At 41.1% G+C, this 14,305-nt stretch overlaps 1 protein-coding gene across 10 annotated transcripts in view; it reads left to right on the top strand.

The window, feature by feature from the left end:
- Positions 1-14,305, top strand: part of RBM47 (RNA binding motif protein 47) — a 226,242-nt gene that overhangs the window by 196,036 nt on the left and 15,901 nt on the right. For 8 of the 10 annotated variants that reach the window (XM_073561118.1, XM_073561117.1, XM_073561120.1 and 5 more), the window contains one exon: positions 12,157-13,319. In XM_073561118.1, the coding sequence (XP_073417219.1) occupies positions 12,188-13,319 (1,132 nt within the window). In that variant the 5' untranslated portion in view covers positions 12,157-12,187. Of the gene's footprint in view, positions 1-1,314; positions 1,644-12,156; positions 13,320-14,305 lie in introns of those variants that run through there. The other 2 variants (XM_073561123.1, XM_073561122.1) reach the window with 2 other exon arrangements.

The following is a 14,305-nucleotide window of genomic DNA, read 5'->3' as shown; positions in this document are numbered from 1 at the left end:
AGTGCTTTCGGAACAGAGAGCGCACACTCTTGCGTTTTTTTTGTTTTTTGTTTTTGCAAAAAAGGCATGTATGTACTGCTTCTCACAAAATTAGAATGCCATCAAAAAGTTAATTTTATTTCAGTTCTTCAATCCAAAAAGTGAAGCTCGTATATTATATAGAGGTATCCCGGTTGCTTGTGCACACTTTGTCCTTCCACTCAACTTTCCATTAATATGCTTGGATACAGCACTCTGTGAACAGCCAGCTTCTTTAGCAATGACCTTTTGTGGCTTGCCCTCCTTGTGGAGTTTCAGTGAATGCCTTCTGGACATCTGTCAAGCCAACAGTCTTCCTCATGATTGTGGAGCCTACTGAAACAGACTAAGGGTACCGTTACACTTAGCGATGCACCAGCGATCCCGACAACGATATGGATCGCTGGTGCATCGCTAAGTGGTCGCTAGTGAGCTGCCACACAGGCAGATCTCACCAGCGACATAGCAGCGGTCGGGGGTCGCTACTTACCTGTCAGACGCGGCGATCCTGACGTCCTCCGCCTGCGTTCATGTGTCGCTCGTCGGCGCCACAGGAAGCCCAGCAGGAAGCGCCCGACGAGAAATGGTCCTGGACGTTCTCGCGCAATCAGCGGGGCAGCCGGTCGGAGGTAGGTATCACATGTAGCGATATCGCTGCTGCGTCACAAATTCGGTGACGTTACAGCGATATTGCTAGCGATATCGCTATGTGTAACGGGCCCTTAAGGGACCTTTTTATTCGCTTAGGAAGCCTTTGCAGGTGTTTTTTGTTAATTATCCTAATTTACTGAGGTAATGACTTTTGGGTTTTCATTGGCTGAAGTCCTAATCAACATTAACAGACATAAACACATGAAATGGATCACTCTGTAATGACTCTATAATTTTGACTTTTTATATTGAAGAACTGAAATTAAATAACTTTTCAATGATATTCTTATTTTGTGAGAAGCACCTGTATGTTTTGGTGGTATGAGTGCATTTTTTTGCAACGTTTAAATAAATCTGACCATGACAAGTCCTATAGTGCAGTATGAAGGCTGGGTTACTATGAATGGACCAGGTACATGTCTCGACCGCTGGGCATGTGCCTGTTGACCAGTCAACGCCATATAAAGCTGCACGTATCTAAGATCACTGTGCTGCCAACTCATTGGCCACGTTATCTTATCTGCTAGGTAACGCTGTTTGCACAACGCCTTGTCCTAGGGTAGAGTTGTTTGTACTTAAATCAGTTTCGTGCTGACAGTTATTATACCTTGAAAGGGTATATTTATACTAAATTCCAAGCTCTTTGGGCAATTTTATGGTCATGTCTCGATTTCTTGTTATGGCAAAAATAACAAAACCGATTCAGTAGGAGCCGAACATTCATTGTCTTCCAGGCTGTCCAGCATCTGGGAGATGTAAGTTACGCCTTCTCCTAGCCAACCACACCTACCTAAACTCATTTCAGGTGCCTTGAGCAAATACCTTCCATGGAATGTAAATGGTCCTTTGCTGCTGACCAATAAACATATGCATGAGCTAAAAATCCTGTAACTGAGAGTGACTCCTCCAGCAGAGGCGTTCTGTACTACCGACCTGTCAGCAAGGCTTCAGAGGTATGGAAAAGCTCGTAGACTGTAAGTTTCTTTTCTTTTGAAATTACAAATCTCATTTTGTATTGAATAGAAAGGGAATGTGTAAAACATGATCGGTCGCGGCGGGTAATTCTATGGCTCTCATTCGCGCTTGCTTGTTTTAATATTGACTGTAAATAATTCATAACCCCTGTGTAGTTTTAACATGTTCGTATATCTCATTTATCGTTTTTGGGTTTTTTCTTTGGAAATTTTGTAATTTTCCTAGTGGTATACTGTGAAAAGATAGAAATTGATGAGAATACCGGCTAATTTAATGTGATCATATTTCTAAGTAACTGTATTGGCTAATAAGGTATGGAAAGGATAAATTATATTCAAGAAGTCACATGTGTGACCTTTAAAGTCGATTACACTCTCTTTAGGGGTTTTTCTTCTTTTTAACGACCTTCTAACTCCTTTGAGAAGTGTTTATGGTTAATGAATAAATATATATATCCCTACATGTTTTTCCATTGAATTGTATGTGCAAATACCAAAGGAATTAGATTTGCAGCTGATTTCTTTTTTTTTTTTTTTTTTTTTTTATATCCTTCAGTTGCTGGTGATACCAATGGGAAGGAAATGAATATTAAAAGTTTAAAGACACATTTGGATATATATTCAAAAAATTTTTTAAATAACCAAAGCCACACTAGTAGAACGTTGGTGCACATCTTCAAAGAATTTCCCAAAATTACATAAAACGCCCCCTCCACCTCCCCAAATAAAAAACAGAGGGGGAGAATTTTAATGTATGTGAGCCAAAATGTATTACACTGTGTGGGCTAATAAGAATCTGTGTGTATGTATGTATTATATTATATTTTACACTTTTTTTTTTTTTTTTTTTTATTTAAATTGGTTCAAAGATAAAAAAAATACTGGATTAGGAAGTGTTTCCTAAAAAAAAAAAAGAAAAAAACACTTTTCTGACTGATTTTGATAGTTTTGAATAGTTTACATTTGGGCCCAATAATAATCTTTATTTTTATATAGCGCTAACATATTCCGCAGCACTTTACAGTTTGCACATATTATCATCACTGTCCCCGATGGGGCTCACAATCTAAATAAATTCTCTATCAGTATGTCTTTGGAATGTGGGAAGAAACCGGAGATCCCGGAGGAAACCCACGCAAAACTCCTTGCAGATGTTGTGCTTGGTGGGATTCGAACCCAGGACCCCAGCGCTGCAAGGCTGAAGTGCGATCTACTGAGCCACCATGCTGCCCAAATTTTACCATCTCTACGATCACCGCTATTGGATGTAATCTAGAGTTTTAATAGATGAATGTGTTAAACATGTGATTTTCATAGTCCATAGGGTGAATAATGCTAAAGTCGTAAACTTGACCTTTTTATGAAACTTCTTTGGAAATCCTTGTCATCTGCCTACACATGCAGGAAACCTCTGTCTATATTCCGACCACCGCTTCCATACAGTTGTTTTCAGGCACACCGGGCTGATATGAAATTATAGCGCAGTTTTATTGAAGACGTTGAACACACATCAGCTCTCGGGGAGTGACTGCTACATGGAAAAACAGGTGTTTGTCTATGGCGTTGTTTTTACATGGTGTAGCACTTAACTACAGATAAGATAGCCTAACTGATAGGAGGCAGGCTAATCTTAGGTGGAGTAAACTTTCTAATCTAGTAATTGGTTTCAATTCTGTCTTAATTTTTGCTAACTCCATTCAGTTGTAAATAGTTTTTCTTTTCTTTAATGTGAATTAATTGAGAAGATAAACAATGGTCTGTGTTGCACTGAGTTTCTTTACCTGTCTTTGCACTGGAGGGTCAATGGGCACAATGTATGCATTGTCCTGGGTCTAATCCCATTATATGGCTCCCCTGACTCTTTGATTTTAGACTGTGTAAGCTGTTTGTTGTCTGTCTCTCCCACTTAAGACTCTCAGCAGGTTGTAGATACTTGTTTTCATGGCTGCTTTGCAGTTCTACAATAGTAAAGCCCGCCACTCCCCATGTACATTGGACTACGGCCATACGTAATGAATGGTTGTCGGCCGAATGATGCTTCAGTCATCTCAGCCGACTGTCCCATACACAGGAGCGCTCAATTGTTGCAAGTTCTCCTGTGTTCTCTATATAAAAAGCCACCATTAACTGGCATCTTATCTCAGGAAGAACAATGCGATCGGCAGTTCAAAAACAGACATGCGCAAACGACATCCCCCGCAACACCTTTGCCGGCGCCTCTGTATATGGTACACCATCAGCCAAATCCAGCAATATCTGCCGGTTCAGCCCTTTTAGTGTAATGTGTATGGGGGCCTTTACATCAATCAAGACGTTACCGATTGGCAGGCAGCACCACTATTCACCACCGTACAGATTTAGTCCGTGGACAGCACTTTGGAAATAGCTGTCATTCTGGTTTACACAGGACCTTACTAAACAACAGAATAACCCTCTGCAGCAGGGGTAATGTACCCCCAGAGGAGTCTGATTCTCTCCGTTTCAGTGTTATTTTGCTACTCCATATTCATGGGACCACTCTAGAGCAGTCTGCGTATTGATGAAGGTCAGATGTATTGACCGAAACGTTTACTGCCTTTGACTGCAAATAATATCCTGTGTTTATTCTCAAGTTGAGTACCAAAAATTTACTTTATTTTTACATCAACCAAGTCTGCTGCTATGTGGGCTTGCACGATCGTCTACGACTTCCCACTACAGATGACGCTGGACTGAAGGTTCCAGCATCTCAAGATTTTGGGCTGTCAAGTAGTTGATGCAAAAATTACTACACCCCACATCAAAAACTGCATCCAGTATTTTGTGTAACGTTCATGATTTTTAAGGACCACACGGTCTTCTAAGCATGGAATGAAGAAGTTGGCGACATATCACAACAGCTATTTTTTCATTTTTTAAGAACGACCTCTTTTAGTGCCTGGATGCTGGATGGAGAGTGATGCTGATGCTCAACTTTTCATCAGAATTCCCCATGTGTGTTTTGCTTGGGATCAGATCAGGAGACATATCTGCCCACTGAATCACTTTCCCCCTGCTCTTCAGAAAAACGCAACAGTTGTCTTTAGGCTAGCTTCAGACTAGCGTTTTTGCCCACGGCGCCACTAAGCCCCGCCCCCTCCGGTGATCTCCGCCTAGTGTCGCACATCGCTGCATGCGATCTGCACACCCTATCTTTAGCATAGGGTGCACAGACCGTGCGCTTGTAGGATTTTGCGTGAGCTGCGCCCTTCTGACGGTGCGCTGAACGCACCATGTTGCATTTTGGTGCGTTCGGCGCACCGTCAAAAGGGCGCAGCGCATGCAAAATCCTACTGGCGCACGGTCTGCGCACCCTATGCTAAAGATAGGGTGTGCAAATCTCATGCAGCGATGTGCGACACTAGGTGGAGATTACCAGAGGGTACAGGGCTTAGCGGTGCCGTGCGCTGCGGGCAAAAACGCTAGTCTGAAGCTGGACACCCAATAACTGAATAATTAGACTTTCCTGTGGTTGAGTTCTTGTTAACTAGAATTTTGTGGTCTAACCATTACCTTTGCACCCAAGACTTTTTTTTTTTTATTATTAGAAAATGCTAATTTTTGCAACATGGTCTCAAATGCATTTGTTAAAAAAATTACACTTTTTGGTGTGTAAATGACGAATCATGTTTACAATCAATGATCCACATTTGTGGGAGTTTTTTATAGTATGGTATCTCATAGAAAATGTTAGTTTTGAAAGGAAACTAAAAATCTGTTGGGGTGTACTCGCTTATGCTGAGCTATATAATTCTCAAAAAAACACGAGCGGTCGGCAAAGCAATCGTTCTGTATGGAGGGGAGTTGGGAGAGATGGCTGCCAAGAAAACCTAATTTGGGCCACAGCTATCTATTGTGTATGGGGCTCCTAAAAACTAGATTATGGCCATGAAAACATTGACATGATTGTATGTACGACAGTTCATTAATCTAAAAAGGAACTGTGTAATGCAGTGTTTCCCCTTTGGAGGCACTGTACAGAAATTGAACACTTGCTCATCCAGAGATCCCCAACCTGTAGTTCTGGAGCCACATGTGGCTCACAGGACCATGTGTGACTCGTGGCTGTGCGCTCATTTGGTGCGTTAGCGCCAGGTTAAGAAAATGGCTAGGAAGGGCAGGTCTTCAGATGATGTCCTTTTTATGAGTGGCATCACACAAAAGAGCAGATCTGACCATGTGGTTGGAGAGCTAAATGAAAGGAGAATTCCGATCTCCAAGATCCTATCCTGATATGTAGTAGGTGTAGTAATAATAATAGTAAATGCCTCCAATTAGAAATGTAGTCTAGTTCTTCACATTCGCTATGTCACTTACCTAATATAGGGCATCATAGTAATTTAAATATCCGTGGTTATGACCTCTCATACAGTGACAGCTTAGGCCTCTTTCACACATCCGTCTGTCACCATCAGTCAAAATCTGCCGTTTTGCAAAAAAAACGGATCCGCCATTTTTCTTGGCGGATCGGTTTTTCTTCCCATTGACTTGCATTATTGGCGGATCTTGACGGATGGTCATCCGTAGGATCCGTTTTTTCACGGATCGGTAAAAATTTTGGCGTCCGGCTGACATGACTGGATGGACACTGAAACGTTTTTTTGCTGGCCGGATCCGCATTTGTGCCTTTGCCGGAAATGTAACCCTAAATCCCGTTCTGGCGGCTGAAAAATTCTGTCTGTCTCTCTCTCTCTGTCTCTCCTTTAAAATTCAACCTTACACGGATCCGTCAACACAATGCTCCGGTGCCACCTGTTTCTTTCAATCTGCCTACGGAACCGTTTTCCGCCATTTTAGCGGATTTCGACTGAGCTGAAATATGGATGTGTGAAACAGGCCTTAGTGGTAGTAAGTAGCCAAGTTGCATTTTCATATGCAGAATCCCAATTTCTGTGCTAAAAAAGCAGCTTCAAATCTGCACCAAAAATGCATAAAAGATTTGTCAACTGCAGCAAATAAGCGCAAAAACCAGACAACGTTGCTGTTGCGTATTTTGGTTTCAGAAACCTGTAAGGAAAAAATGCCATTTGTGTACGTAGGAGCTTGGTCCTGATGGTAAATTAAAAAAAAAAAAAAAAAAAAAAAAAAAAAGCAACGATTGAAGAAAATAATTTCAAAAATGAAAAAAATGGCCTTTTTTTGTTTTTTCCTTTACAAGCCAGAAAAGGAAATTTTTTTTAAGGCTACGTGCACACGTTGCGGATTGTGCTGTGGATTTTTCCATCCGAATTTTGCTAAATCCGCAGGTAAAATGACCTTAATTTTTACTTATGGATTTAGTGCAGATTTCCTGCAGATTGTGTGCGGATTTCGTCTGCGTTTTTTCACCTGCGGACTCCTATAATGGAGCAGGTGTAAAACGCTGCCGATTCCACACAAAGAATTGACATGCTGCGGAAATGAACCTGCAGCGTATCTGCTGCGGATTTTTCCGCAGCTTGTGCAAAGCGTTTTTTAATTTACATAGGATAGAATGGTACTGTACACCGCAGGAGAATCTGCTGCGGATCCACATACCCTAAGAAACCTCAAGCAGCAGTTTGGCTCGTCCTGCAGGAGGAAAGAGAATGATTAAGCCTATAGCTGTTATTGCAGAAGTGTCGAACCTTTCCCATTGCCGTCACCTTAGCCATTATTGTGCTATTAAACACGTAAGATTGCATGTTATCAATTTACCCAAATCATACAAGGTGCAAAGATCTCCTCTTCGCCCTAAACCCTGGTTAAACATTTGAATATTTTTATGACATTCACCCTGTGCAGCAGTCGGTGACGGGTCATGTAACCCTGAACAATCACTGTAAACCTATATTTCACAATTCTTATAAAGGGTTATACAAACACTTCAGATCAGAGGTCACTTTCCAATTGCTGCACTTTGCAGCCTCATTCTGCCGATCTGACAGAAATACAGATATGAAGATTGGGCCTCCCCAGCCCCCCACCCTGAAATCAGCAGCCGGTGAAATGCTCGCTTTGTACAAGTCAGTCATTGGTACCTGGGATTAATAAGTAACTTCAAAAGCAGCGGAGCATTCTGCAGAGCCACACATAGGCAGAAAGGTCAGCTATGGGGGCATTTACTGCTAGGGGTAAGAAAACGCTACGACTCGGGGCATGTGCACACGGACTTGGTACTGAAATTTCTGCATCTTTTGGCAGGAAAAATGCTGCGTAAGATAGGTGCGTTTTTTACATGCATTTTTGATAGTTTTTTTTTTTTGTTTGGGTGAAATCTGCAAATCAAAAATGAAGCAACATCTGTATGAGACTTCAGGATTCTCGTTGCTGGCATCTGGAAACCCTTTAGATTTTGTGACATCTGAGCAGAAATAAAAGCGACAAAAACTCGACAAATCTGCAACGTGTGCACAGGCCCTAAACAGGGTGATCCACTACTCGACAGCCACAGCTTAATCCATTCAGGACCCCAAATGAAATAAAAACAATGTATAATTATATGACACTTGGGTGTTATTTTTTGTGTGTATATACCTGTATGTGTATGGCCCTAATATGTTTAATCTGGGGTAGTCTCGCCACCATTGGGGAATCATCAGTGTGCACTGCGCCCTAGGTGGATTCACAAGTCTGCAGTCATTCAGTGACTGCAGACCAGACAAACCCTCTAAATATTTCATTTATTGATAGAGAGAATTATGAATGATGGTGAGGCTGAACTCACTGCCTCAATTGTGTTTTGCAATCCAGGAAAGGCTAATTTACCACTGATCGTGTCTTTTATGCACACACAAATTGTGACCAGCACATGCCCTCATGTGAAAAGCAGATTGTATATACGAAACACATGGACACTCAACCTAGCCAAGAGTGCATGTGCTTAGGGGGGAAAACTTCTTTTAATATATTATTGTGGTTCAACTGTTGCCATAACAGGAAAATCCAAAGTGTGGTCTGTTAATTAGAAAATGTGCATTACCATGAGAAGGTACCGTACTGCTAGATTTCGATCAGGGTAAATTAGGAAAATCCAGTCTGACCTGGTACATTTTGCCTCGGGGTGTAGAGGTTGAGAAATTTTGCGGCTTAATGCTGAACATGATTGTGGGACTCTAAATTTAAAACTAAATGAGGTCATTTTATGGCCAAGAAAAAGCCATAAATCGATTACCTTTATGGTGTGCTGCTAATCTCAACTGTGGCAAAAAACACTGTCCACTTTGGACTGTAATATGTTCTCTGTGTGGATATACATGTGTGCTTGTATATATTATGAAATTGTGTGTGTAATTAGGAGAAAAAGCTAAATGTGTGTATGTGTGTGTGTAGCTATGTGTACGTGTGTATATTTATCTGTGTGTGTATATATATATATATATATATATATATATATATATATATATATATATATATATATATATATATATATATATATATATATATATATATATATATCTATCTCTATTTATATGTGTGTGTGTAAAACTAGGAACAGCACAAAATACCTTAGAGCCGTGCACGCTTCTCCAGCCTAGTGGCATGGCAACGTTTCGGATATGGCAATCCTTTCTCAAGCTGCTTAAAAGATGAAAGCTGAGCTATGAACTCCAGTCACATTACTGACCTCCGCACTCATCGGCCCCGAAGCTGCCATGATGCATTCAGTGTCTGATACATGCTGCCCGTGGTTCAAGCAAGTATGAGCAGTCGGGTTCCCTTTAAGTAGTTTCTTGATCTACAGTAATTTTGGAACAGCTGTGTACCCTGTGTAGCAAGATTTGTAATCTTTTTACCATGTGGTCAAGGAACGATTATGTGAACCCTTGCGTGGTCACAAATATCTGTAGTTCTAAAAGTTGAAGTGCTTTTTGTTTCCGTGTCATTCACTGGATTTCTATGATTCAATATTACTTCTGCCACTGGTCTCTCTACTGGCACCCCCATTGACTTTAACAGTCATTCTCTGCATAGGCTATTCCTTTTTATCTTGGGAAGGAGGAAGTTAGCACAACAGTATTTATCTTTTCCTGTTGTCATATATGTAATAGCCTAAAATAAGCAAAAGTTGGGATATAGAGTAAAATCCAGGAATTTTTTTTCTATCTCCCATCGACTTGGGAAACTAATATGTTGAGAATACGATTCATTTTTCATCATAAGTAGCCATTTCTCTGTAGGCTGAGGCTGACTGTAGCTTTCTTCAGTAGCTCTATTACCGAAGTCCAGAAAATCTCTGCCCAGTATTTGTTGTAAGTAGTGAAATGCAGGTAATTGGGTCATTTAATAGTTTGACAAACTTAAAGCTGTTCTATTGGGCAGGTGTCATTGGTTATTTTGGTACCATATATTTCAGCAATAAAGGCTGCAATTCACTTCAGACACTAATTAGGGTTCACAAACTTCATGTGTTTTTCCCTTGGCACTTCGGTGATGTGGCATTCACCATGACGTCATTCGAATAAACAAATTAAAAGTATAATTGTGCCCTGAAGCTGGTAGAACCAGTATGTCAACCAACTTCTCAGGATCCAGATCAGCCACGTACACTTGTGTAGGAATCCAGATCACGGAGATTGCAGAGATTCCCCAAGAAATGCACATTCCTGGGATGCAGAAGCATAATGGCCAAAACCGAAACTCCCAGAAGGATCATAAATTGGGCTTACTAAATTGAGTCTCGGCCTAAAATCCTTCTAAACTATGAATATTTAATTATTCAGGGCACGGTGTCCTTGTGGGATGTTCTTCCTGGAGGTCTAGGGAGCTCCCATTTCAGCGGGAGCCCAAAGTTCAACTTGCGCTTTAGGACAGGTGCAGACGGCTGTTGATTCTCTCAATCAAGGTAATCGAGCCGATTCTGGAAATCACACTCAGATCAGAGTGTCCGCATAGTGTGATCCGATTCTCTCGGATGGAAAAAAAACAAACATTCTGTTGGAGTGTGGAAATCGGACTGCACTCTGTTTTCCACAGACTCATCAACTTGCATGGGCGAGAACATGGGCATACAGCAAATTTTTCTTTTTATATATTTTTTTTTTTTGCTTGGACAGGTCAAAGGAAAAAAATCAGACATGCACAGTCCCATAGACTGTCATTGGTCCAAGGGACATCTTGTTGGATTGCACTCGGACAGCAAATATTCTCATCTGCACCTGCCCTTAGGTGGATACTGGGTTGAAAGCCCAGCTAGAAGCCAGGAACAAGACGGGCATGGTTATACGCTGGATAGATAGCAGTTGATGGATACTGATTATTATTAATACTGTGTGACATATATAGAGCAGATTAAACATATTCTCCATACTATTGTAACAACCCTATTACCCCAATTATTCATGACTCATCATTGCAAAATGTATTGCATATGGACCTTGCCTATTCAGCATATATAATGAGACACCATTATTACGTGTTGGGGAGCTCCAACTATGCGCTTATTCACACATAGAGGAAGCTTGGATACTATTTATTTTTTCTCAACGTTCCTGCCTTGTACGAAATTACATGAATATCCAGCTGTGTCTTCCTTTATAATAATGACCTACATTACAATCCTTAATCCGTGTCAATAAGACAGCACCAAGGACAACATCTGTAAGGATAAGAGTCAGTGATAAGCGGTCATAAAGGAGCGCTTAGAAAGCAACCCAGGGGCAGACAAGGATGTCAGGTCTCCACCGCTGCTCCAGCCAAAAACCTCCAGTGGAGGATAGGAGCAATGAGAAAATGGAAAACGGTCTTAGGAGCGCAGGAAAGAGACTCAGACAGGAGATGGGTTTAAACCACAACGAGTTTCGAGAGAGAATCCGTCTTTATCAGGTGGATGTTTCCGGTTTAAACCACAACGCGTTTCGACGGAGGATCCGTTTTTATCAGGTGGATGTTTCCACCTGATGAAGACGGATCCTCCGAAACGCGTTGTGGTTTAAACCCATCTCTTTTCTGAGTCTTTCCTGCACTCCTAAGACCGTTTTCCATTTTCTCAACATCTGTAAGGTGTCTGTATCTTCTCCCCATGTCTGCGTGGGTTTTCTCCGGGTTCTCCGTTCCTCCCACACTCTCTAAAGACATACTGATAAGGAATTTAGATTGTGAGCGCCAATGGAGCTGTGAAGCTCTGTGGAGTATGATGGTGCTATAAAAACGAGTGAAATAAATATATATTTTTTTTAAAGACTTAAAATAAAATATTTGATTTAGATAATAAATCTATTTTTTGGTTTTCCCATTTAGGAATGTGTATTAGTAACGATGAATCAAGCAGTATTTTTACTTCCTAACTGTTGGGTGAAGGGTTTCTGCCTTCTGTTGTGCAAGTTGCTGCATGATAAGGAGTGTCTCTCATTTCTAGAGTAGCTGCTGTTTCTTCATATATTACTTTTTTTTTCTTCTATTTTAGCCAAGTTTTGTTTCTTTTTATTAGTTTACTCTGGGAAGCAGAAAGGGAGAGAGATGATTTATTTTCGATGCCATTATTTAGTTTCCTCTGTATCGGTGGCTCAGATATTAACATTTTGCTATTCTTCCATAGATTTCAGCAAGTACTGCATGACTTTGGCATAATGACAGCAGAGGATTCTCTTGCTATGATGAGTAACGATTCTACGAATATGACATCAAAGATCACAGAGGGAGTTGCCGGTGCCCCAAATGAAGCTGCTCTTTTTGCACTCATGGAACGTACAGGTTATGCAATGGTCCAAGAGAATGGACAGAGGAAATATGGAGGTCCACCACCAGGATGGGAAGGGCTTCATCCACCACGTGGCTGTGAAGTTTTTGTGGGAAAAATACCCCGTGATGTATATGAGGATGAACTTGTTCCTGTGTTTGAAAGCGTGGGTAGAATCTATGAAATGCGTCTGATGATGGACTTTGATGGGAAAAACAGAGGTTATGCCTTTGTCATGTATACTCAAAAGCATGAGGCCAAGAGGGCCGTCAGAGAACTTAACAACTATGAAATAAGGCCCGGACGACTCTTAGGCGTTTGTTGTAGTGTAGATAACTGTCGGCTTTTTATTGGGGGCATTCCGAAGATGAAGAAGAGAGAGGAGATCTTGGAAGAAATCTCAAAAGTTACAGAAGGGGTTTTAGATGTCATCGTCTACGCTAGTGCTGCTGACAAAATGAAAAATCGAGGCTTTGCGTTTGTCGAATATGAAAGCCACAGAGCTGCTGCTATGGCAAGAAGAAAACTGATGCCTGGAAGAATCCAGCTATGGGGTCACCAGATTGCTGTGGATTGGGCAGAACCAGAGATTGATGTTGATGAAGATGTGATGGAGACTGTAAAAATTCTTTATGTAAGGAACCTGATGATCGAAACATCCGAGGATGCAATTAAAAAGATTTTTGGCCAGTACAATCCAGGATGTGTTGAACGCGTCAAGAAAATTCGTGATTATGCATTTGTGCATTTTACCAGTCGAGATGATGCCGTCCAGGCCATGAGAAACCTCAATGGGACAGAACTGGAAGGATCTTGTATAGAAGTTACTTTAGCCAAACCTGTCGATAAGGAACAGTACACACGATACCAGAAAGCTGCTAAAGGAGGCGCACCGGCCACAACTACCACCACTGAAGTTGCTCAGCCTAATTATATTTACCCTTGTGATCCCTACACCCTAGCCTATTATGGATACCCGTATAATGCTTTGATTGGTCCAAACAGAGATTACTTCGTCAAAGGTTGGTAACCCTATGCACTTATCTGAACAGAAGCTAAAACTTTATTTGTAGTATAGTTATTTTTGTTTTTAACTGTATGTGTGAACCGTATCCAACGCTTGCAGATATTTATAGATTAAAGCAAATAAAGGTGTCATGGTTGTGAAACAATATATGATGTCCACCTGACCTTATAGAAAGGGTGCTGTCTGACTGCTGGGGGATCTTTAACAACTAAAATGTTTGTTTTGGTTTTTTTTTGGTCACTTTCTCTTTATCCCTTCTGTTAAATGGTTATGTGTTCCTGATTGTTGGAGAAGAATAGCTTGTATTATTTTGCGTGCCTTATTTCAGGGGATTTGGTGGTGGGTGACCTTTTTACTGGTTGTTTTCATTCCTCCCAGCAGTCAGTGTGCCTGACCAAATGGGGAGGGTGCTGTCTGACTGCTAGGGCGATCTTTTACAACTAATATTGGTTTTTGGTCGCTTGCTCAATATCTTTGTTTCTGTGGTCACACTCTGTTAAATGGTTATGTGGTTGTTGGAAGAGAGTGGAGTATAATTTTTTCCTCCCTCCAGAAGATGGTGGACTTGGATTGCTTGTTTCAGGCAGTCGTTCCTTCACCCCCTTCCAGCCAATTTAAACTATTAGGTTTATCCTTAGTTGTCCTCTGCAGTGTACTTTTTATGATTTGATCTCCTCTCTATTTAACAACCATTAGTCCAACCCCTCAGCCTCGATAGCTGGAAGCACATTGTCCGTCCCTCCCTATGTTTTGGTGTGTTACCTATGTTGTTTAAAAGTAAATGTTCTATTTGGTTATTTAACTAAAGTCACAGCTGGCGCTACTTGAGAAAGTTATTTGTGGAAGAGTCTCGAAGGCGGACGTGCCCGTCGGGGGGGTCCGGCAGCCGGCATATCTCTTCATAGTTCAACAATTTGCAGCAAAAGTTTGTTTTTATAGTTTTAAATGGAAAAGTTTTAATAAATGCTGTCTGCCTTATTT

This window comes from Dendrobates tinctorius, unplaced genomic scaffold (assembly GCF_039654945.1).
Source record: "Dendrobates tinctorius isolate UK_male_01 unplaced genomic scaffold, ASM3965494v1 ptg000314l, whole genome shotgun sequence".
Classification (NCBI taxonomy): Eukaryota; Metazoa; Chordata; class Amphibia; order Anura; family Dendrobatidae; genus Dendrobates; species Dendrobates tinctorius.
Note: the sequence above shows the minus strand (reverse complement) of the source record. Positions and strands in the feature narration are given on the sequence as shown.